Source organism: Phocoena sinus, chromosome X (assembly GCF_008692025.1).
Source record: "Phocoena sinus isolate mPhoSin1 chromosome X, mPhoSin1.pri, whole genome shotgun sequence".
Taxonomy (NCBI): domain Eukaryota; kingdom Metazoa; phylum Chordata; class Mammalia; order Artiodactyla; family Phocoenidae; genus Phocoena; species Phocoena sinus.
Window position 1 is genome coordinate 9,959,459 of NC_045784.1, and position 25,189 is coordinate 9,984,647.

Consider the following 25,189-nt stretch of genomic DNA (forward strand, 5'->3'; position numbering starts at 1 on the left):
GAGGTTGTGGCTTCCCGTAATGGGAAGGTATGATATATGTTAGATGTCTGGGAAAGGCTGGGGCAGCAGAGGTCAAAGTTATAAATAGTAAGTGAATAAAGCCAAAGTAAAGAACATTAAGAAACAGGCTGTGGTAAAGCTAAACAGAGTTACCACATGACCCCCCTGGTCCACCTCTAGGGTTATTCCTCCAAATCTGAAAATGGCTGTTCAAACAAAACCTTATGCACGAACATTCACAGCAGGCCTTATTCACGGTAGCCAAAAGGTGGAAATGACCAGATGTCCACCGACAGTTGAATGGTTAACCCAAGTGTGGCCTCTTCATACGATGAAATATTCCTCAGCCTTAAAAAGGAAGGAGATTTTGATACTTGCAACAACATGGATGAACCTTGAAAGCGGTATGCTAAGTGAAAGAAACCAGTCACAAAAGGACAAATATTGTGTGATACGTAAACTAGATTCCACTTAGCTGAGGGCTCTAGAGTAGTCAGATTCATAGAAAGGGGAAGTAGAGTGGTGGTTACCAGGAGCGGGGTGTTTAATGGTGCAGGGTTTCCGTTTGGGACGATGAAAAAGCTTGGGAAACGGTTACACACCACTGGGAATGTAATTAATGCCAGTAAGTTCTATACTTAAAAATGGTTAAAATGGCATCTTTTGTGGTACATGTATTTTGCCACAGGTTTTTTAAATGGGGGAGGAAAACAAAGAAGCAGCTTGGCTGTGCCAGGGGTCTCTTAGCTTTACTCCTTCTCTCCCTCCTGACTTGGGAGGCCCCCGGAGAGTTGGCAATGATCACTTTACACCAGCTGGCCTGAAATAAGTTGAAGGGGTTTGAGTCCTCGTTTTGCCTCTGTGTCTTGGTGAACCTTGGCAAGTCCTTTCATTGCTGGAAGCCTCCATGCCCATCATTAGAGCATGAAGATGGATCAGAGTGATCTGCTTCGTGATTTCTCATCCATCGGAGAGCAACACAGTTCATTCGGCACCAGGAGATTCATTAGAAAATGGTCAAAATAGCTATGCCTTAGATTTTCATGTCTGATTCTCAGTAGTTGAGCAAATTAAGGCCCCTGGGCCCAATCCAGCCCACCATCTCTTTTTGTAAATAAAGTTTTACTGAAACACAGCCATGCCCATTCATTTATGTATTGTCTGTGGCTGTTCTCATGCTGACCCCGGAGTTAGATGATTACAGCTGTGCTGTCAAACGTTACAGTTTCTGTGTTTTCAGAAACCAAGAGAGAGAAAAACCTTACACATAATGATTGAGTAAAATTAATTTTAAAACAACAAACACTGAAAGTAAAGGATGTCTCTGGTTAACAGCGGCCCTGAAAAGCCTTTGAAGTATCTGCACTGAAAAATCTCACTTCCAGGATCCCGTACAGGATTGTAATTTGAAGACAGACCCAAAACTGTCAGCCCTCTCAGAAGAAATGGCTGTGGGGAGGTTCGACAGTAGCACATCTTATGTGCTGGAGAAAGCGTTTCTAGGCTTTCTGGCTTCTAAGTTTCCAATTAAACATGACTGAGATGTCCCACTTTCCTCTCCTCTTTTCTGTCTTTTCATTGGTGTTTAGGTTATTGACATTTCGATGATCTTGGCCGAGGCAATTCGAAGGACCCACAACGGTGAATCTGTGTCTTACCTGTTCAGCCACGTCCCACTGTAAATCCAGGATGTGAGGTGTGGAAGCAAGCCTGCTCTGGCTTCTGACTTGCGTGCATTTGCCTGATTTATTAGCTTTAGGACTAAGTAGTTATATTAATGCAAAAGCATCAGATCTTTGTATACTCCGAGGGCCACTGGTTTTCCCCCTCTTAAAGCTCCCGACCATTTATTTTCAGTTTGGTGGAGAGGGCAGTGGTTATTTGATCTTTAAGTGAACAGTCTTAAATGAGAAATGTTTCTGTTATCGTGATTTGTTCTGATAGGTGACCTTTTTTTCCTTTGTTCTGTCAGTGCTTTGAGGCCACAACTTTCAAGTTTATAATTCCATTGTGGAAGTTCACAGTTTATGTATTTCAGGATTACCAAAGGTCAGCTCAGATTAAAGCCTCTGTGTAAATATAAAATGATAATGCCTGTGGACATTTGGGTGAAACCCTGTAGAGAATTAGCCTTTTGCTTCTAAGTCAAGTTTAGAGTTTTTAATACCCTGAATTTTGAGTATTTGTTTTAGTGATCAGGTTTCCAATAAACCATTTTGGTTATTATGCTTAATTTGGACCAAATTTTATGTAGCTGAAGATGGCCACTGACACGTTTATTTTTGGTAAACATTAGACATATCAGAGGCAATGTAGTTCAGTAATTTTTTATTGCCACTTCTAAAAATCGTAACTGTCACTTATCTGAAATACCTTGTTCTAAGATTCCAAAATTATGTTCAGCAATAGAGCTGACAGAGAAACTGTTTTGAGGTAGTCTGCAAGTTCACTGTCACGTTCATGCTGTGTCCATCCCAGATGCACCTCATGTCCTGCCATGTTGTTTTTTTTAATGTCCTGTTTTTAGCTCTAGCTTTTACTTTGCCTTTTTTCCAAGAGTTTCATGTTGTGGGTTTCCGTCACAACAAAGACTTCTTCGCTAAGTCCCCTCACATTTACTAGTCTGATCTCTGTTTTGCTTTTGACATGAGAAAAAGGTGAATTGTTTGTGGGTGCCTCCAAATACATATTTAAATATTATTTTGTTAGTGTTGATCTCATGGTCTTTTGCCTTTTGTACTCACAGGTAGCAAGCCTTCTAGGCAACAGATTATTGTAACTAAAGCTGTTACATGAAAAGTGTGGGTGAGAAAGGCCTAGGAAAAAAAGGGCAAATAAGGAAACATTAGTTGCTCCATGAAGTTAATGTTCAAATGGTGGCCCAGGAGTGATGGTGGAGGGAAGATAGCTTTATCCACAGGTGGCTTTTGACGACTGCTGAGTGAGGTGCCCCCATCTCTGGTGGCAGGCGGCAAGCATCAACTCTGAATTTTCCTAAGTGCGCGTTGGTGGACAACCAACTGAGTGCTTCCACCCCCAAAGAAGAAAATGTGCCTGCACAGACAAAGCCCAGGAATAATAAATAACAATCTCCTTCTGCTGAATCTCAAAACTTGAAGGGAAGAAAGTCTCTGATCTAAATTCTGTGGGTGGAAAAATGAAATCTGTTTAAGTTGTTAACAAACCTGAATAGCAGTCTTTAAGGTTTCAGACTTCACTACAGCAGAGGGTGAATCAAAGTTTAAAAGTATCATTTTAGTCATTGCAGAGACTAGCATTTTGCTGTACCTTAAGAGGGCTTTTGAGAAAAAAATCATAGTGTAGCCTGGTTAAGGTCAGCTATTCAATACGATGGACGTTATCTAGACAAGAGTTGATTTGAGATATGTGAAGAGCCTATTTAGATGTATGTAATTTTTATTTTGGACAAATGAGTGATATCTGTATTTCTTGAAATTTCTATGCATAGAGAAATGAAAATGTAGTTATGAACGCACGCAGGTAGACAGCTTCGCATCCCAGTGTAGACATGATGACAATGACAAACCAGTTGATTTAAAGGTAGTCATTTCATCTAAGATTTAAGAGTCTTAACACATAGAGCTAGTTTTAAAATAATGATCTTCAGATAAAGAGAGAAAAATCGGTATTGTCATTCTCTGAATTAAGAACTGATTGTTTCTATGGTTATTTATCTCCACTTTTGTATTTTAAAGTACTTCTGGTACATCTGTCAACTAAATAGACTAGACGTAGCCCTGCACAGCGGCAGTGTAGCCCTTAACTATTTGATGGTCCAGTTCAAAAAAGATGATGAAGACAGCCTTGAGAGCAGCGTAATCCCGGAACTTGTGCATCCCTTGCTGCTTATGCGGAAACATTTCAGTGAAACCACCAAATATATTGCTCCTGTCTGACTCTGCTGCATGGCGGTTGACTTGGCGTACATCTAACCAAAAAGGGGAGCCAGAGAAATATGAATATACCAAAGTTGCTCAGTTTCCAACTTAAGTTACATTAACCAACTTAAAGAGATTCGTAGTATAACTTTCCTTTGGTAGATATGATGTCAAATAGATTGAGGAACTACGTCATTTGCAGTGCTTGTATTGGTTTAGAATATAGGATTCGAAGATCTTCCAACACTGTACTAAAAACATTTCAATAAAATCATGCTCCTTCTTTCTTTCATACTTTGTATCATCATTGTGGAGTAATATGTTTTGATGGAGTGATGTGTTTTGATGGGTACCTTGAAGTGTTTGCTGCATCATGGCTGTAGCCCAGCATATAAAGTTACAGAAAAGCCAGAAGTTCATTGAAGTCAGCTCTTCTCCGTTTTGAAGGTGTTTCCGAAGAACTGATGAGCATTCTCCTTGCCCCAAAGCATAATATCTGGGCCACGTAAGAATTCTAGATGTTTCCTATAAAATTGAAGATTGCACTGTGTGTTTATACATCACAGTAGTCGTGTTCAATACCCATAGGTTGGAATGGACCAAGCTTAAATGTAGGCCCCATAGAAGTTTTTCCCATGCTTTGATTTCAGAAGCACCAAGAACTGTCACCTGTTCTGTGATGCTTTAAGTTACTCTCGTGGAGACGAAGTAAAAAAAATTCTTTTTGGCCACACCCTGCGTGTAGCATGTGGGATCTTAGTTCCCCGACCAGGGATCACACCCGCGCCCCCTGCAGTGGAAGTGCAGGGTCTTAACCACTGGACCGCCAGGGAAGTCCTGGACAAAGTAAACTTCTAATTATGGTTCTCCCAGGAAAGCTCAGCTTTAAAGTGTGGGTAATGCTGAGAGTGACAACAGTTTGTCTTAAAAAGTCCCAGTGAAATATAAAGAACTAAAACCAAGTCCACTGGAGAAGATCACAGTTTTAAGACAAAACAGGATAAAATGTAATAGAAGGGAGGAAGAAAATGGAGAGATGGAAACACCAAAATCACTTCACCAGCGTTACAGTTTCACCTCATTAATCCTGTCACACACACCTCCTCGGAAGTGTTTGATTTCATATGGCAGGTCCTATCCAACCCACCAGCTGACCTAGTGGCTGGACAGGCTAAGCCTCCAAGGGGAAGATGCAACACTAAGAGGTTCAGAGGGTCGAATGAGGCTGGGGAGGTGAGAAAGGGCTTTGTGAAGGGACTGCTGTTACCGATGGTACTTCACGGCAGAATTTTCCAGAACCACTGGCTGTACTCCAGCATGGACTGAAGCAGGACAGCACAGGGTGTCTGGTACTTATTATGTTAGAGTGAGGATAGCCAATGAAGATGGAACTCGGGCTGAAACGTACTGCCTTATCCTTTGTGTACATTGCATGCAGAAGTTGACAGAGTCGCTCTTTTTCACTGCAGATCTTCACCTAATTGGTTTATCTCCTGCACCCCGGGAACACAGCCCTCCACCTTTTCCCTTGCTTTCCAAGTCTACATTCTGGATTGGTTTGATCTACTGTCACCTCTGAGCTCTTGTTTTCTCTCCTGAAAGAGCGTGATGCTCGGAAACAGACTCAACCACTTACTAGAGTTAAGACAACGACAACAACAAAACCTCTTCGGGCTAGTTGCTTACCCCCTCTGTGCCTCAGTTTCCTTGTATGTGAAATGGGATAATAGTACCTCTCTCAGAGGATGTGATGAGTAAATGAGATGTCTGTAAAGAGCTTAGAACCGATTGTTGTGTACATTAACCTCAGTTTTTAGAACAGGCATCTTATTTCTTCCCTTTGAAAGAATCTAAGTATGAAGAAGCAAGATTTTCATGCACTTTCTAGATGCTAATCCATGTGCCTGTGAGCTAGTCACAAACACGATCCACTCACGCAGGGGTAAATTGTCCTGGCACGTGACCGTCTCCACCAAGGGTAGCATTTGGTGATGACAAATGGTTGCATGCTGAAGACACTTTGCTGGGCTGTAGAAATGACAGGAATGGATGACGTGTGGTAATGGAGATGGTGACCAATTGAGGCTGTTTACAGCAACCTGATTCCATTCACTATCCCAACATTAAAAAAAAGCGGTGGGACTTCCCTGGTGGCACAGTGGCTGGGAATCCACCTGCCAATGCAGGGGACATGGGTTCGGGCCCTGCTCCAGGAAGATCCCACATGCCAAGGAGCAACTAAGCCCTAGTGCCACAACTATTGAGCCCGTGTGCCACAACTACTGAGACCAGTGTGCCTAGAGCCCGTGCTCCACAACAAGAGAAGCCTGCGCACCTCAACGAAGACTAGCCCCCCCTCGCCGCGACCTCGCATAACAGTGAGGAACTCGCGCGGCCAAAAATAAATAAATAAATTTATAAAAAAAAAAAAAAAAATCGGTGCCCAATATAAACAGCAGTTTTCACTGTTCTAACGGCTAAGTCCTGTGGTCAGAAGAAAACCCAGCTGAACTCATTCTGCAAGAGCAATAGAAAGAGACTGGCAAAGCAAAAAATGTAATGCAGTGCAAAGCGCCCTAAATTAGGACTGTGGCGATCTAGGGTCTGGTTCCTGATATGCTACCAGCAAGCTGTGTGACCTGGGGAAAATGTCTGTACCACTCTGAGTCTGAGCATCTTGGTGAAAAAGAGGAGGTAGATGACTGCTAAATTCCCCAGCAGTTTTAACAGGCCATGCATGACCTCTATGCTAGATATAGTTGGACTACTACTAACTGAAGGCTGTGTTCCTAATGTGGCAAAGATGGTTCCTTCTCCATCAGGTGAACAACTTGTTTGGGCTTGCAGGGGGCTTTCTCAGTGCTACCTCTGGAAGTCTTGCATCCCAGGAAAGCCTGCAGTCCTGGGCATGCCAGGGTGCTCAGTCACTCTAATTCTCTTTCTTCTAATGAGGATAGTTCTGGATCTCCAGCACCACCTTGGCTAAGGAATCTCATAAGCGTGGCTCTGATCTTGTGCCAGTTGCAACACAAAGGAAGCTATATGACAAGCCCAACAATGTGCCAACGACCTGTGGCGTCACAGTTTTAAAAAAATCCATCGTCAATTAACTGTAGACGCTGAAGGCTGTAGTCACAGATAAAAGAGGGAAAAGGGGGGACACCTTTAGGAAACGCATTCAAGACCTGGCTTGACTGCCAGTCCTCGAGCAGAGCTGCCTTTAAAGCCATAAGTGGTCTTTAGAGACCCCGGGGAACAGTCCAGGCAGAAGGCAGAGTGCCCTAAATATTTGCTGACGGACGTCACCCTTCTGTGCTTTGAGGGACTCTTACGTCTGTGAGCACTTGACCTTCTTTGTCTGAGGATGCATGATTCTCTGATTTTCCCTATGCAGAGAGTGTTCAATCTACTATCTTCTTGCCTCGAAGCTAAGACTGAACATGAGTTACAGAAAAATTGTGAGGACCTAGACCGAACTTGTGTCAAATCATCAGAGGGATTCTTTGGAGGCACATTTTAGTGTGTGTTTGCTATAGAATGAACTCCGGAAGTGCCACTGACAGTATGCTCGTCTAAAGAACCAAGGAACGACCCGAAATTTCCTGAAGCCTCAGAATATCCTGTTTTTAGGACCAGGGCTGCAGAGCAGCCTCCTAAAGTATTGAAAGGGACAGACCCCTCTCGGCAGTAACTGTGCGTTCATTTCCCCACTGACGGCTTTCATAGCCTTCAAAGAGCAACACTTCAATGAAGACACAATTCATGAACAGTGTCCTATGAATAAAAGGGCTCCCCTGGTGGCACAGTGGTTGAGAATCCGCCTGCCAATGCAGGGCCCTGGTCCGGGAAGATCCCACATGCCGTGGAGCACCTAAGCCCGTGCGCCACGACTACTGAGCCTGCGCTCTAGAGCCTGTGAGCCACAGCTACTGAGCCCATATGCCACAACTAGTGAAGCCCACGTGCCTAGAGCCCGTGCTCCGCAACAAGAGAAGTCACCACAATGAGAAGCCTGCGTACCGTCGTGGAGTGGCCCACGCTCGACGCAACTAAAGAAAGCCTACGTGCAGTAACGAAGACCCAACGCAGCCAAAAATAAATAAATTTTTAAAAGGTTAAAAAAAAACAAAAGAGCACATGGAGGAACCCAGTTGGCACAAGAAGGCTGGTTTTTGATGAGTCAGTAATTTCTTACTGACTTGCACTGGTGCAACCGTAAATGCAGTCTTGAGCCTTGTCATTTGGAGGTGTTTTGTTTTATGTGTGCAAGTTATAGGAGCTATAATTCATCTGAGAAATACCTCTTGCTCCTCTGCCTTTTGACTCTTACGAACATTTTGGTTCAGACAGATGTCAAATGGAAGATTTGTATCTGTAGTCTTCTGGGCTGCCTTAATGATTTCTTCCACGGGCAAAGTGAAGGAGGGGGTCTCACACTCACTCACCCATTCGTTCTTGATGGAGCAGTTAGTAGCAGACCGTTGTGTTAGGATGGGGCTCTGAGGTAAATACCAGATAAATGAAATACGTGACCAAGGCTTACATGTATTAAGCCACTAGAGTTTACATGGATTGTTCTATACCCAAGCATGTGATTGATGTAGGCAACGCGGGAGGATGATCGCCCTGCCCTTGCAGACATGATCATTCATTCGGAGCAAGGGCAACAGTGCAGGGTTTTTGTTGTTTGAGGTTTTTTAAAGTATTTTTGTTGGTGTATTTCTCTTTCGGTATTGCAAAAAAAAAAATCTACAGTCAGCATCATTTATGTCAAGTCTACCAAGACAGTCACACTCAGCATTAAAATGTAAATAGAACAAAGGAGCGCTTGTTTAAAAGGTGCATGACTACATCTATTCCAGCTTAAAAGCCTGTTTAAGATACTCTATTGATTTCATAGCCATTTCTGGTGTGCTTCTGCTGTTAATCATTTTTTTCCTATGATTATTAGCTTCTTAAGTTTATTACATATTTTCCTCAGAGCCAATTTTATCTTCAATAAACGTTTCAAAGTCCCTGACGGAAGCATTTCAGAATGGGCTTGGGGGAGGGAAGCTGGATGAAGGAAGGGGCAGCAGCCTTCCTCTGGGGTCAGAGATGTCCCCTCAGGGAGAGGAATTGCACATATTTATTTATTATTTATTAAAAACTTTTATTGGATTATAGTTGATTTACAATGTTGTGTTAGTTTCAGGTGTACAGCAAAGTGACTCAGTTATACAAATACACTGATCCACTCTTTTTGATTCTTTTCCCATATAGGCCATCACAGAGTACTGAGAAGAGTTCCCTGTGCTATACATTAGGTCCTTATTAATTATTTTATATGTAATAGTGTTATATCAGGATAATTTATTTCAGGGTTTCTCAGGCTCAGTACTATTGGCATTTTGCACTAGATAATTCTTTGTCATGGGGCCAAGACACACACATTTGTGACAACCCAAAAAATGTCTCCAGATACTGCCAAATATTCCCTGGGGGCAAAAATCGCCCCCGGTTGAGAACCACTGATTTATTTTAACCAGGACCTTCTTCCTTAATCCTCTTCCTGACGTCCAGGTCAGAATTCCAGAGGAGATCCATCCTGGCCCCTGGCCCCTGGTCCACTCTCAAGTAGAAAAGCATTTTAGAACGAAGTGGATAAGACAATGGCAATCATAAGTCACTTTAAAAACGTAAACACCAGTGTTTGCTACGACATGAAATTTTACACCAAAATAATTGCATTATCCTTTTGATGCAGGGCTTCAAACACCGATCCCTACGTCTGCCATGAATTGGGGTGAGATCCCTACGGCACAGCTGGGGAACCGTTGCTAAGGCGGAACACGCTTTGAAAAAAAAAACAGCAAAGAAGTATGTGCAGCATAACATCATCTGTGTGAAATAAAAAGGGGGATATATGTTTGAGAAGCATAATTCTGACTTTGGGAAGAATAGAGGTCCCTCAAGAAGGAAATGGGAGACATCACCCTATATATAAAAAATAGGGTTGGGATGGGAAAAGACAAGGCCGCACAAGTTTGTGGAATCTATTATTCTTTTGGCTTGTTAGCTATCAAACTGAGTTGTTCTGGTCAAAAAAAGAAATACACCTGACACGAAAGCCACTTATTTTATGATCCATCCATACGCCTGACACGTTTTTGTTTGAACCAAGAAACTGATTAAGGTAATCTTTAAAGAGGTGACTGAATTTTAGTCTGACTTCAACGGTGACATCCAGAGAGCAGAGATTCCCGTGCGCCTTGCAGGTGGTGGGTATCCTGGCCCTTCCGTGATTGAACTCTCATAAGATGGCCAGAGTCTAACGTGGTCAAACCGTAGAGCAACTCACCTCTCTTGTCAAATGTCGTGGAATTGATAAGATTTCGGAGTTAGATGTAACATTTGAGACTCATTTTACAGATGAGGAAACTAAGGCCCAAAGAGACGAAGTGACCGGCTCAGTTAAGGTCACACTGTTCCTTAGAAGAAACGCAGTGGCTGGTAAACGGGCCTCTTGCTTCTGCTGCTGGAGGTGTTTCCTGTAGCCCAGGTGTTTCCTCCAACATTCTGATCAGTATCTCACGAGGGTGAAGGAGTTTATCATTAAGCCTCAGGGCAGTGAGAGAAAGCACAAAATATGGTGTGTGCGGTAACTTCCATCAACCTGGAATGCTTGCTTCTGCAGATTTGGTTGTTCGCTTTCCTTCTTCCAAAAAAAGGTCTTTCGTTGCACTCACGGCATTTGCCTGGTCCTTTTTCGTAGTCATGCTAACATGGGGAGATTTAAAATAACAACCCTGGGTCATGGGTGTTTTTAAGGTGACGGTAATTTTGTAGGGCAGTGGTTCTCAAAGTGTGGTCCTGGACTAGTGGCATTGCCAGGGAACTTAGGAGAAATGCAAATTCTCGGGCCCCACCCCAGACCTATTGAATCAGAAAGTCTGGGTGTGGGGGTGTGGCAGGCATGGGGTTTGATACACTAAAGTTTGAGAACTACACCGTAAGGCTAAGTCCTCTAGTTTAGTAGTTGGTAAACTTGGTTGCATATGGGGCCACCTAAGGAGCTTTTTAAAATATTGCTGAAAATGAAATTAATTTAAAAAAATGTATAACTGTGTGGTGATGGATGTTAACTAGACTTATAGTGGTGATCATTTGGCAGTATATACAAGTATTGAATCATTATGTTGTATACCTGAAACTAATAATTCTATATGTCAATTACACCTCAGTTAAAGAAAATTAAATTGATGCCTGGGCCTTGCCCCCAGAGATTCTGACTTAATTGGCCTGCGGAGCATCCAGGTATCAGGATTATTAAAGACCCTCGATGACTTGATACTACTGTGCAGCTAAGCTTGAACCATCGCGTAGGGGACGATCCTTTCCTTCTTCAAGAAGATGGTTCTGACTCTAGTAAGTTACAATCAATTTAATTACACTTAATTGTAATTCTTGTACTCAGCTGAAAACTTATGCCTACTCTGCAGACATCTGGAGAGGATAGCAGCTTTCAGTTTATCTGAAGATTCAAATGTTACCTAGATTAGAAATTTCTGATACTTGTTTTCACTTACCCCAAAACTGTGATTGCCAGGCACTTGGTAGCTTGGAATATTTGAGTTGTTTCTAATGCTTTGGTTTTATGGACAGAAAAAGACAATGTTTATTTTCTAGAAACACAAAGTATAAGATTCCATTGGTGAAAATAGAGTTATTAGCAAAAAAATGTTAAAATTAACAGTACTTAATCATTTGTAATAATGGGTTCAACACACACTCCTTAATATCTAAGGAATTTCCAATGATTTTATTAATATGGGAATCTCCTTTAAAAAAGTGTTTTTAGGAGGGAAGCTTGAACCAAGAGAAAAGTAATAGAAGCAGTTTTATTTAACACCGTATTTTTCAGCACCATTGGTCAGTTAAGAGCAACAAAAAGCAGTTAAATCAAGGAGTCTATTTTTTTTTTATTGAAGTGTAGTTGATTTACAATGTTGTGTTAGTTTCTGGTATACAGCAAAATGGTTCCGTTTTATAGATGTGTGTGTATATATATATATTCTTTTTCAGATTCTTTTCTATTATAGTTTATTACAAGATATTTATTACAGTTCCCTCTGCTATACAGTAGGACCTTGGTTATCTATTTTATATATAGTAGTGTGTATCTGTTAAACCCAAACTCCTAATTTATCCCTCCCCCCACTTCCCCTTTGGTAACTATAAGTTTGTTTTCTATGTCTGTGACTCCGTTGCCGTTTCTTCTTTTGTTTTGTTTTTGTCTTTGTTTTTGTTTTGCGGTACGTGGGTCTCTCACTGTTGTGGCCTCTCCCGTTGCGGAGCACAGGCTCCGGACACGCAGGCTCAGCGGCCATGGCTCACGCACCCAGCCGCTCCGCGGCACGTGGGATCTTCCCGGACCGGGGCACGAACCCGTGTCCCCCGCATCGGCAGGCGGGCTCTCAACCACTGCATCACCAGGGAAGCCCCCCCGTTTCTGTTTTGTAAGTTCATTTGTATCATTTTTTTAGATTCCACATATAGTTGATGTCATATGATATTTGTCTTTCTCTGACTTACTTCACTTAGTATTGATAATCTCTAGATCCATCCTTGTTGCTGCAAATGACATTATTTCATTCTTTTATTTATGGTTGGGTAGTATTCCACTGTATATATGCACCACATCTTCCTTATCCATTCATCTGTTGATGGGCATTTAGGCTGCTTCCATGTCTTGGCTATTGTGAGTAGTGCTGCTATGAGCATTGGGGTGCATGTATCTTTTCAAAGTATGGTTTTCTTCAGATACATGCCCAGGAGTGGGATTGCTGGATCATATGGTAGTTCTATTGTTAGTTTTTTAAGGAACCTCCATGCTGTTTTGCATAGTGGCTGCACCAATTTACATTCCCACCGACAGTGTAGGAGGGTTCCCTTCTCTCCACACCCAGGGACTCTTATTAAAAAAGGATCTGGGGCTTCCCTGGTGGCGCAGTGGTTGAGAGTCCGCCTGCCGATGCAGGGGACACGGGTTCGTGCCCCGGTCCGGGAGGATCCCGCGTGCCGCGGAGCGGCTGGGCCCGTGGGCCATGGCTGCTGGGCCTGCACGTCCGGAGCCTGTGCTCCACAACGGGAGAGGCCACAGCGGTGAGAGGCCCGCATACCGCAAAAAAAAAAAAAAAAAGGATCTGTATGTGACTTAAATATTGTATTTTAACTTGAATTATATAAATGGACTTATTTGGGGAGACAGTTCTCCACGGGTCTCTTGCAGTTCTGTACATCTCATGAGCAGAGGCATTGAGAGCCTTGGTTCTGGATAATCTTTTCAAGGATGTTTATATAGCAAGCAGAAGATAGTAGATAGTTTTGTAAGACAGAGATAGCGTCCCTTTCTGGGGCAGGTGGCAGGTTTGATTGCTGTCTGGTCTAATAATAACAGTGCCTCCCTCTGGGCAAAATTCAGTGAGCTTTGCTTGCAACCCATTACAAATGTTTGGGTTCTCTAAACTCGGGGTTCCTCAGCTGTGATGCAAACCCACTTCATGCATAGCATCCACCCAGAGCCACTCCGTGGCATTGGGGGGACAAAGGGAACAGGTACCTGCTGTGCCACGAGTGCTAAAGTCCTTTGTCCCCGACCCAGGAGTCTCTTGTATTCTATCAGCATCCAGGAACCTGTGGCAGATGAACTTGTTAGCTGGCAAGGATGGTACTATCTCAAACCTTTCACAGTGCCTGACAGTTATTCTCACCAATTGTTTTTAGGTAGGGCCAAGACCCCTTGAGGATGGGTCCAGGATTACCTGTCTTCCACAAACCGTATCTGGAATGCATTAGCAATTATTTATCTTTTTTTAAAAACTTTTTTTAATTTGCTTGTAAAGAATCTATCTTTTTTTTAAACATCTTTATTGGGGTATAATTGCTTTACAATGGTGTGTTAGTTTCTGCTTTATAACAAAGTGAATCAACACCATACACAAAAATAAGCTCAAAATGGATTAAAGACCTAAATGTAAGGCCAGAAACTATCAAACTCTTAGAGGAAAACATAGGCAGGACACTCTATGACATAAATCACAGCAAGATCCTTTTTGACCCACCTCCTAGAGAAATGGAAATAAAAACAAAAATAAACTAATGGGACCTAATGAAACTTCAAAGCTTTTGCACAGCAAAGGAAACCATAAACAAGACCAAAAGACAACCCTCAGAATGGGAGAAAATATTTGCAAACGAAGCAGCTGACAAAAGGATTAATTTCCAAAATTTACAAGCAGCTCATGCAGCTCAATAACAAAAAAACAACCCAATCCAAAAATGGGCAGAAGACCTAAATAGACATTTTATTAAATTTTAATTGGAGTGAGAACTTAAAAACATATGCACAGCAATCTGAGTACAGACTCTCCAGATATTTTCCCCTTTTTATTTATCTCACATCTAACTTGATAGCTTATTTTTATTTATTTATTTATTTTTGGCTCTGTTGGGTCTTGTTTTTGTATCCATTCAGCGAGGTTATGTCTTTTGGTTGGAGCATTTAATCCATTCACGTTTGAAGTAATTATCGATATGTATGTTCCTGTTACCATTTTCTTAATTGTTTTGGGTTTGTTTTTGTAGGTCCTTTTCTTCTCTTGTGTCTCCCACTTAGAGAAGGTCCTTTAGCATTTGTTGTAGAGCTGGTTTGGTGGTGCTGAATTCTCTTAGCTTTTGCTTGTCTGTAAAGCTTTTGATTTCTCCGTCGAATCTGAATGAGATCCTTGCCGAGTAGAGTAATCTTGGTTGTAGGTTCTTCCCTTTCATCACTTTAAGTATATCATGCCACTCCCTTCTGGCTTGTAGAGTTTCTGCTGAGAAACCAGCTGTTAACCTTATGGGAGTTCCCTTGTATGTTATTTGTCGTTTTTCCCTTGCTGCTTTCAATACTTTTTCTTTGTCTTTAATTTTTGCCAATTTGATTACTATGTGTCTCGGTGTGTTTCTCCTTGGGTTTATCCTGTCGGGGACTCTCTGCACTTCCTGGATTTGGGTGGCTATTTCCTTTCCCATGTTAGGGAAGTTTTCGACTGTGGTCTCTTCAAATATTTTCTCAGGTCCTTTCTCTCTCTCTTCTCCTTCTGGGACCCCTATAATGCGAATGTTGTTGCGTTTAATGTTGTCCCAGAGGTCTCTTAGGCTGTCTTCATTTCTTTTCATTCTTTTTTCTTTATTCTGTTCCACAGCAGCGAATTCCACCGTTCTGTCTTCCAGGTCACTTATCCGTTCTTCGGCCTCAGTTATTCTGCTATTGATTCCTTCTAGTGTATTTTTCATTTCAGTTATTGTACTGTTCATCTCTGTTTGTTCTTTAATTCTTCTAGGTCTTTTTGAAACAGTTATGGCATCTTCTCGATCTTTGCCTCCATTCTTTTTCCGAGGTCCTCGATCATCTTCACTCTCATTATTCTGAATTCTTTTTCTGGAAGGTTGCCTATCTCCACTTCATTTAGTTGTTTTTCTGGGGTTTTATCTTGTTCCTTCATCTGGTACATAGCCCTCTGCCTTTTCATCTTGTCTGTCTTTCTGTGAATGCGGTTTTTGTTCCACAGGCTGCAGGATTGTAGTTCTTCTTGCTTCTGCTGTCTGCCCTCTCTCATTCAGTATTGTAATACATGACTTTTCGAGGCTGCATAGCATTCTAAAGTAAAATGTTTTGAATCCAGTATCCTTCAAAGAATCTGAAACAGCAGTTTTTGCCTTAAATACATATCCCTTTACCTTTCTCTTGTATATATCACAAGTGGTAGACCATCACTTTGGTGGTTCTGAATGAACCGTGCTTCCCAATATTCATGTTCTTCTGGAGTGCCTTTCCTTATTGACTCTGGGCTTGGCCAATAAGTAGGACATTAGCAAGGATGATGCAAATGAGGCTTAGGAGTGCTTGCACACTGGGGCTTATCTATATTGAAATGCTCACTCTTAGGATCTAATCACCATGAAAAGAAGCCCGCTCTAGCCACATGGAAAGAAAAAGAGCAAGAAGTCACAGCCTCCCCACCAACCCCACTGCGGCACCAGACAGGCGAACAAAGCCATCTGACTGCAGTCTCGTGGAAGACCCCAAACGCGACAAACAGAACAGCCCAGCAGAGCCCCGGCCAAATGACAGAATGGTGAACAAATATAGCGGTTGCTGTTTTGAGCCGATACATTTTGGAGTGGTTTGTTACACAGCAATAAATCATTGAAACATGATAGCTTTTAATATGAACAGTTACATCAAATATAGAAAGTAAGTTCAAAAAGGACTTTTTGTTATTATCTGGTTGAATTGCTGAGGTTCTGGCTGATTAGATGACTTTCAGAAAGAACATGGGCAGTGGAGTCAAAACATGAATTGCAACCCGGTTTTGCATATTAGATATATGACTTCTTGAAGTATCAGCTTCCTCGGGAGCAAGCCAAGGTTTTAACAATAGCTACCTCGGGACTTCCCTGGTGGCGCGGTGGTTAATAATCCGCCTGCCATTGCAGGGGACGCAGGTTCGATCCCTGGTCCAGGAAGATCCCACATGCCACGGAGTAACTAAGCCTGTGCACCACAACTACTGAGCCTGCGCTCTAGAGCCTGCGAGCCACAGCTACTGAGCCCACGTGCCACAACTACTGAAGCCCGCGCGCCAAGAGCCCGTGCTCCGCAACAAGAGAAGCCACCACAATGAGAAGCTCGAGCACCAGTGAAGAGTAGCCCCTGCTCGCCACAACTGGAGAAAGCCCGCGTGCAGCAGTGAAGACCCAATGCAGAAATAAATAAATAAATAGGTAGATAAATAAATAAATAAAAACAATAGACACCTCACAGGTGTTTTATTCTTAGGCTCTGAGAGTGATGGTGCTTCTAACTCAATGGCGTGATAAACATGAAGGAATGTACGGGTGTGAGGTCACATTTTTATTACAAAGCCATGTCTCTCATATCCCAAGCAAGTGTTCTTGCCACTATACCTCAGTACTAATGAATCCACGTATGAGTCTACGAAAACCAAATGGCAAGAGGGATTATCTGTAATGCCCACCTGGCAAAACTGCTTCTGATTTTCCAAGGCAAGAGGCAGAGCTGCTTAGCGACCATTACCTCCATAAATAACCTTTTCTCTTTTTAACTAAATCATCCACTCCATTATTTGCATCAGGGCTTTTTTTCAAAGCACTTGACCCTTTGGACTCATCTGGTACACTCTAATATTTATGTGGGACCAGCCCTCAACACGAAAGAAGGTTTTTTTAATATGAATTTGCATATCCTGTCAAGGACTTTTTCAGAACACTTTCATTTCAAGGTAAAATGAAACTTACAGGACTAAGCAGAGAAATGCTTCACATTTCAGTTTAAAGGAGGGGGGTAATAAAGATGTTAAAAAAATAAAATAAAAAATTTTTTAAATTTTTTTAAAAGGAGGGGGTAATGAAGCAAAAGACAAGGTTAATTATGACACTGGGGCTTTACAATGCTAAAAATATACTATATATGAAGGAGCTATGGAAGCTGTGTTCTATTTCTACGTGTCCTTTACAAAGAGCAGGCTCATGGTATCTGCAAATTTCTTTTTTCATTATTAGTTTTTATTGGAGCTTTATTAGTTTTATCGTTGCTTTACAATGTTGTGTTAGTTTGAAAATTTCTAGTAAAGATTTTTATTTGAAAAGCGTTCATGGTTGTATCTAACTGAAAGGGTTAACATTTTAGCCTTGTTATAAAAATAGTATGATGCTTGTCATTAAAGTTCTCTCTCCTTTTCCTCAAGCCAACCCTGACTTTGAGCATGCAAGAGTGGGAACAGCCAACGGAAATTGGGGAAGCACTGGGGTCCTGTTTGCATTCGCATGCTCGCCCAAATAGAGAAACGTTAAGATGTTATACTTCCCTGTGCTGGGAACACAGCATTAACTGGACTAGAGCAATTTATTTAAGGGCTTTATTTAGGTTCCCAACAGCTTTAGGAGAGTATGTATGATGCTAAGTTTCCATTCAACCCCTTTGATGTCTATGTCAGAGTCAGATGGCAGCAATGGGGCTCAAACCTGGGGTTTCTGTACCCAGCTTTATACTTGTTCACCCACCACTCTGGGTGCCACTTAAGCCTGGACTTCCTTTTAATTTCAGAAACTTAATCTTAGGAGTCCTTCAATGTTTAATTCCACCAAGGGCCCTTTCAATCTTCTTTATTTCCATCTAAAAGGAAAAAAGAAATGCGGTGAGACTTAGAAAACCTAGTATGAGGTAACCCAGCCAATGAGAGGCCTGTCCTCGCAAGATGAATAGAAGCACTCTATCCTCTTCATCCAGTCATTTCTGTTGAGCTAACTAACCCGGGGGCGCCTGCGCCCACGACATCACCCAGATGCGGGTAGCTCACGGGGGCCACGACTAGCTCTTCTTCTCAAAACTGACCTAAGTGATCAAATTATTCTTATTTTCATGATCACTTTCATTTTTATCATCATGAAGAATGATTTTTAAATAGCAACTCTGAACGAGATGCTGGGGACAATGCATCCTTAACTCAAGGGGTCTGCAATATCATTGGGGACCTAGCAGATAGAATCAAAGATAAATAACAATACAAGAAAGCATAATAGTATCATATTCCCTCGGGATCTTACCATATAAAACCTGGATGTGCCTTTACTGGTCACACACCCTCATCCCTCACTTTATAGATGAGTAAGCAGATTTATTTTTATGTAGTCAAATTTTTTGATGTTTTCTTTCAGACTCTGGGGTCGTTGCTGTTGGTCTTCGTTTGTTGTTGTTGTCATGCTTAGAATGACTTTCCCACTTCAAGATTATAAAAATATTTATCTGGGTTTCTTCCAGTACTTTTAATGTTCAATGTCTTACATTTAAATTTTTGAGCCATATGAAATTAATTTTGATGTAAAAAACAAGGTAAGACTACAGCTTAATTTTTTCTAAGCTTTAAGCCAGTTGCCCAACTTTATCTTAATAATTCCTTTTGCCATTGATGTGAATTTAATGTCCCATATGTGCTTTTTTAAAAAATTAATTTATTTTTATTTTTGGCTGTGTTGGGTCTTTGTTGCTGCGCGCAGGCTGTCTCTCTAGTTGCGGCGAGCAGGGGCTACTCTTGGTTGCGGTGTGCGGGCTTCTCATTGCGGTGGCTTCTCTTCTTGTGGAGCACGGGCTCTAGGCGTGTGGGCTTCAGTAGTTGTGGCACGTGGGCTCAGTAGTTGTGGCGCATGGGCTCTAGGTGCTCGGGCTTCAGTAGTTGTGGCTCCCAAGCTCTAGAGCGCAGGCTCAGTAGTTGCGGCGCATGGGCTTAGTTGATCCGCGGCATGTGGGATCTTCTCAGACCGGGGCTCGAACCCATGTCCCCTGCATTGGCAGGCAGATTCTTAACCACTGCACCACCAGGGAAGTCCCTCCCATTTGTGCTTTTACTTAACTTTGCTATCTCCTCCTTTTCACTGATGTACTGGCACTATGCCATTGTAGGCAATGCAGCGTTCATGATGCGTTTATAGATCGAGAAGAGGAATCCTCCCTTTGTTACTTTTTCATTCAGAAGTTACCTGACTATTCTTACCAGGGGTCTTAACCCAGTCAGATCCAATACCTCATTTTTATGAGAGATATCTGGTCATGTACCCTTTACTATCCAGAGGAGATGACATTTATGGATAACATAACCCTAATCTTTGTGATAAATGAAAAATGCCCAGCTGTGGCCTCTAGCCCTAATAACCATCTATTTCTCTTCATCTAGTTACATCTTCTTTGCATCTTCCAGGGTCCTGAGAGAAAACAAGTGGCACACTCGGAGTCAGAAATTGATGAGTTTAGCAAAGTGACTATTCCTAACAGTGTGGACAGGATTTAGGGACATCCCCAACAATGGTGTGGCGTTTCACGGGTTGAGTCTTCACAGTCACAGGCTTCAAGTGGCAAGGCGAAGGAACAATTAGTGGAATTCAGGAAGAGTGGCCGTGAGGGGGGAGCATCACCTGACCAGAGCATCATTGCAGGGTGGCAGCCATCCCACAGCATTGGAGAGGGAGGGAGCCCAGGGGTAAATACTCTGACCTTTTCCCCATTGGGCAAACCCATCCAGAAATCTGCCAGCTAGTGATGAAGTTTGTACAGCTCAGCCTCTCGGGACACAGAGCCGGGTGGGAAGGCATGGAGCGTGGATTTGAGGGGCAAATGCATAGCAAGCAGCCTGCTAGGTAAGGCATCGTTGTCCCCTGCCCGTCTATCACCTGCTTTGTTCGCAAGTGTTTCACGTCAGTTTTCTTCCCAAGTATTTCATATTTTTGTTGCTGTTTTGCGTGGAATCTCTCCTATTATCCATCTGGATTAGTTATTGTTTATATGTGAGAAAGCTATTGATTTTTACATATTGATTGCATGGCAAAGTGGTTTGCTAAGAGGGCATTTGATTTTTGCTTGTGTGACTATCACTTACATGGTATGTGACCTGGGGAAAGTCCAGTATCTTTTCTGCATTAATTCCATTATTTGTTTAAAAAAAAAAGGATAATAAGATATTTACTTCATTTTTTTAGTATTTAATGAGATCGTACATATCAGGCAGTTAAAACAGTGTCTGGTTCATAATAAACTCTCAATAAAGATGACTTATTATTGTATCTAATAGTTTTTCAGCTGATCTGGGGCACTATTGACTTTTCAATTCAGTAGATTAACCCTGATGGCTGTCAGCTGTTTTTCTTGTGACACACTTGGCAGTTTTCAAATTCTCTCCAGGGCGACTAGGCGGAGTAAAGACCTTTAAACATAACTACTGATATTTTGACTCTACCTCCAAAAGGCACCAATAATCAGTTCAAAAGGGAGCGATTCTCCCAGGAACCCCACTTTGAGAAGCAGGTTTTACATGACCCTGGACTGCGAGTGCAGCTGCCCTCGTTTCATTGAAGTGAGGGAAACAACTGGAAGCTCTGCCACTGCTTAGAAACCAGAGTCCCGTTCAGCTGGGCCTAAGACAGAATGAGGGAAATTTAGGCGTGTCTCTAAGATACTTGTAGAACAGTGGTCCTCAATCTGGGGCACTTTTGCGCCCCGGGGGATATTTTGCAATGTCTGGAGATATCTGTGATTGTCAAGGGGCAGTGCTACTGGCATCTAGCGGGTTCAAGTCAGGGATGCTGCTAAACATCTTACGATGCCACAAAGAATTATCTCACCAAAAATGGCAGTAGTGCTGAGATGGAGAAACTCCTAGAAAAAAGGAGATCGATCAACCAGGTTGCTTGGATTTAGACATGACATTGCCCCGATTGTGGTGGTAGAAATAAGAGGAAGCTGCTGCTTCTGCGGACCTCATGTCTGAGATAGCTTAAATACTCACGCTCCTCCCCCCAACCCCTAACCTTGTCTTTGCACTTGGAAGCTCCACGGCTGGCAGCCTGGAGTCTCTGTGACTCTAGGTTTCCTGCAGCCTATCTCTCCACTTCAGAAGACTCCAGACCTCGAATCACTCCATGCAGCCGAGAAAGGTATTTTCAACGCTGGGACAAACTCAGATCATTTAAATAACTAGATCTATGAGCCATTCTCAGAGAGAGGGGAGGGGAGGAGAGGGAACCCAAATCACATGCAAAAGAAAAATTTCTTTTAGAATCTAATGAGTTTTTGTAGTCTCAAATGTCGTATCTTCGAAGATAAAGTAGATTTTTTAATAATGTTAGAAATGGTTTTCTGGAGTGCGTCTCTAGTCTAGATAACTTTCAGGAAGTAAATGCTATTAATAGGCGTTTTCAGCAGCATGTCTTAGAGCCATGTTCCCAGCACGCTTTGAAGCTTCAGTACTTTGCTGTCTCTGAAATGTAAAGTTTGGTGTTTTCTCTTTACCTTAGTTGATGCTATTGGGTCCATCTCAGGCTGATCTTGACACCTCTCATGCTCTGCTCTCTTCAACCAGACCTCTCTGTTTCATTTTGGAAGAAGACTAGAAATGGTAAGTACAGCTAAGAGATCCCTAAAAAGTGTTATCTGTCATTTTTTTGTGGGAAGAACTGAAACCGGCCGGCAAGAGAGATGTTTAAGTATCTGTACTTCGGTTATTTGCTGAGGAAAACCTCTTCCATGATCTCTCACAATCAAGATTAATCATGGGGGTATTTTGTAATTTCAGATTAATCAATACTTGCTCTGTGCAACTTCCGATAGGAGTTACTGCATCCCACCCTGAGGAAGAGTGGATGTTTGAATTGGGGAAATAGCTTCTATGGGTCTAACTTTTTTCACGTCACCTTTTCAGCTTTAAAACTGTAGAAATCACTGAAGTTCCTTTCTGCTTTTTCTAGCGTTTGGTGGCGTCTGAACGAGTATGTGTGTGTGGCAGCAGGGGCAGACGGGCAGGAATAGGAATACAGGAGCCTGGGCTCGCGTACGGTCACAGAAAAGCAGAAGCAGACCGGACGTAAAGCAGTCGGGGAAATGGGACCTTAGTACAGGATTGGGCTCAGTTCCACATACAGCAGAGACACGTGGGGATTTATAGGCCAGGAACAGAGTGAGGGTCAGTGGTTGGAAAATTACTAAGAGGAAACATCAGGGTTAGGGGGCGTTCTGGCTGGACCGACCTGACGGGGTTCTTGCTGAAAGCAGGCCAGGGAGATGGGATATCATCACCTGGGGGATGGTAGGGATGAGAGACTTGATCAGATAGCAGGGATGATCAGATAGCGTGGTCAGGGATTCTGGCTAAACTGACCTAACAGGATTCTTGCTAAAACTGGCCACATGGACACAAAAGCCCACAAATCAAGGCCTAGTGACTTAGAGAAGGCTGACTAAAGTTTAGTCGAGGAGAGAGTCTGTCAGTGCTGGCTCTCCCAGTCACTAGCTGGGGGACCTTGGGCGTATCCCCTCAGCCCTCTGAAGCTCAACTTTTTTTGGCTATAAAATGAGCATTGCTGTACCTCTCCAGTTGCCTTGCAGGGCCATTGCAGGGGCTCAGATAACAAAATATATGTTCAAATCCTTTGCAAGTGCTGTGCGTTATTAGGTATGCCTAAAGTTCTTCACAAAAAGACATCAGTGGCCTTTTCTTGAAATTATTTTGTCACCCCAATTAGACGCAATGGAGTGCCTGCACCAGGAACCCACTCTGACTTCTAGATCTGAATGTTGGCGCCTGGGCTCATTTCGTGTCTAAGGTCTAATGAAGAGTTAACCACAGGGCACTATGTTACAAAAGAAGCAACCGCTTAAAGTTTCATTTCCTAGAAACGCAGATGTCTATTTTTATGCCAACCCATGCCCGCATCTGCCTTTGCCCCTTGAGGGATGGCGTGGTAGGGTTGATCGTAATAAACAGAGCTCACATTTATTGACCACTTACTACAAACTGAGCATCATGCTAAGGGCTGGATGTCTCTGTGTCGATTTCACCCTCCAAACAGCCTTGTGAGGCACAGAGGAGGGAGCTGGGGCTTCAAGAGGGTTAAGAGCTTGTGATCTTGGCTGGGCAGCTCGACTCTGGTAGCGAGACCCCTCTGCTCTACCTCGACCAAGCTGGCCCGGCACACGCTTCCACCCGGGACACAGTCAGTCACCGTGGGCTTCAATTATGATAATTTACTCCTGAAAAAAAATTGGGATATCTTTTATAAGGAAAGATATGAAAACAACTTTTAAAAGAAGAAATAGAAAAGACCAAAAAGCATAGGAAAATTATTCAATCTTATGAATACTTATAGGTCAGACCCTTTGATATGGAAACTCCACTTCTAGAAACTCTTAAAGAAACAATCAGGGATGTCACAAACAATTTACGAAGACAGTCTATGCAGCATGGCAAAGAGAATATCTCACGTCCAGTGTTGGGAAGGGGTTAATTAATTGTGGTCCACCCATTAAGTGGAATGTTATGTAACCATCAAATCATATTTCTTAAAAGAATAGTGAATGACATAAGAAAATACTCATGATATAATGGTAAATGGAAAAAGCAAGCTAGAAATTAAGTATCGTATATTCCTGATGTTTTTAATGCACGTACGAGACACTTACTAAATGTTGGTTAATCTGTGATGACGGTTTGCCTGGGTAAATGGGTTACCTATTTTTCTTAATAGTTTCGCAAGAGAGCCCTGCGTTCTAACCATTTGACAGTTGAGAAATCAGAGACTCAGGAGGGAAAGTGATTCACCAAAGTCAGAGAGCACTTAGGTGGTAGAATAAGGATTTACAATCAAACCTTTCCACTGGCGAAGCCCCCGCTAGTACTGAACTGCTTCTCACTGTGTGAAATAGATGCAGGAATAGGGAGATGAGTGTTAGAGGGAACATGCCAAAATAACAGTAGTTAACTGTAGCAAATTTCTTCATCGCCAGAGAGATAATAAGGAATTCGTTTACTAAATTAATCAAAATTGATGGTTTAAAAGTAGGGAAGATGGTGTTGAAATTAAAAACAGTCATTACAGATGAACCAACCAGTGTCTTTGCACCCCACGAATAGATCATTGATATCTCTGAAGCCCACCAAAGTTTAGGCCTGGGATAGCAAATGATGGCCGTGGGTCATATCCAGCCTGCCACCTGTTTTTGTATAGCCCACAAACTAAGAATTTTTTTTATCTCTTTAAATGATTGAAAAAGTCGAAGGAAGATACTGTTTTGTGGCCCATAAAAGTTACATTAAAGTCAAATTTTTGTGCCCACAATAGCTTTATTGTTAGTGTATTTGTTTACATATTGTCTATAACTGCTTTTGCGCTGCAGGGACAAATCTGAGTAGTTGTGACAGAGACCATGTGGCCTGCAAGACAAAATATTTACTGACTGGCCCATTACAAAAAAATGTGCCAATTGTGCTTTATGTGAAAAGGGGGACAGGGTATAATGTCAAGTAAGATTTAATATCTTACGGTCTTTGGTGCCTGTTGTGATGCATAGTAGCTGTTGAGTTCCTAATTTATGTAAGACAACTTTATATCATTTTACTCTTTTATTTTGAAAGCTAGGTCTGTTGGGCTAAAATGGTAGAAGGGAAATGATACAAAGTCTCTTTATTTAAGTAAGTGGGTTATATCCTTGTACTTAATTTTTTGGTTGTTATATAATGAAACTTTGACGTCCATGGTAATTACATTTTACAGAGGTTAGCCTATAATTAGGAATATTTCAGAATTTGCAAAAAGGGGATGTTTGGTCATAAGTCTTTTAGGGAAATTCCCAGTGGAGGCTGGCCTATAAAACAATAGCACATAACTTCCCTTATTCTCTGCCCCTCCCTTAGCCCCTAGGG

At 42.2% G+C, this 25,189-nt stretch overlaps 2 protein-coding genes across 7 annotated transcripts in view; both read left to right on the forward strand.

Moving 5' to 3' along the window:
* PRPS2 (phosphoribosyl pyrophosphate synthetase 2) overlaps nt 1-25,189 on the forward strand; it is a 137,698-nt gene that overhangs the window by 24,429 nt on the left and 88,080 nt on the right. For 2 of the 4 annotated variants that reach the window (XR_004348100.1, XR_004348101.1), the window contains exons 7-9: nt 1,590-1,696; nt 9,646-9,758; nt 11,123-11,306. Coding sequence is in view for 2 of the 4 variants with exons in the window: in XM_032620189.1 (XP_032476080.1) it covers nt 1,590-1,682 (93 nt within the window). In the remaining 2 variants the exon portion in view is untranslated. Of the gene's footprint in view, nt 1-1,589; nt 4,194-9,645; nt 9,759-11,122; nt 11,307-25,189 lie in introns of those variants that run through there. The other 2 variants (XM_032620189.1, XM_032620190.1) reach the window with 2 other exon arrangements.
* TLR7 (toll like receptor 7) overlaps nt 11,178-25,189 on the forward strand; it is a 102,092-nt gene continuing 88,080 nt past the window's right edge. Inside the window, exons 1-2 of one of the 3 annotated variants that reach the window (XM_032620179.1) lie at nt 21,279-21,428; nt 21,789-21,889. In XM_032620179.1, the coding sequence (XP_032476070.1) occupies nt 21,887-21,889 (3 nt within the window). In that variant the 5' untranslated portion in view covers nt 21,279-21,428; nt 21,789-21,886. Of the gene's footprint in view, nt 11,307-21,278; nt 21,429-21,788; nt 21,890-25,189 lie in introns of those variants that run through there. The other 2 variants (XM_032620177.1, XM_032620178.1) reach the window with 2 other exon arrangements.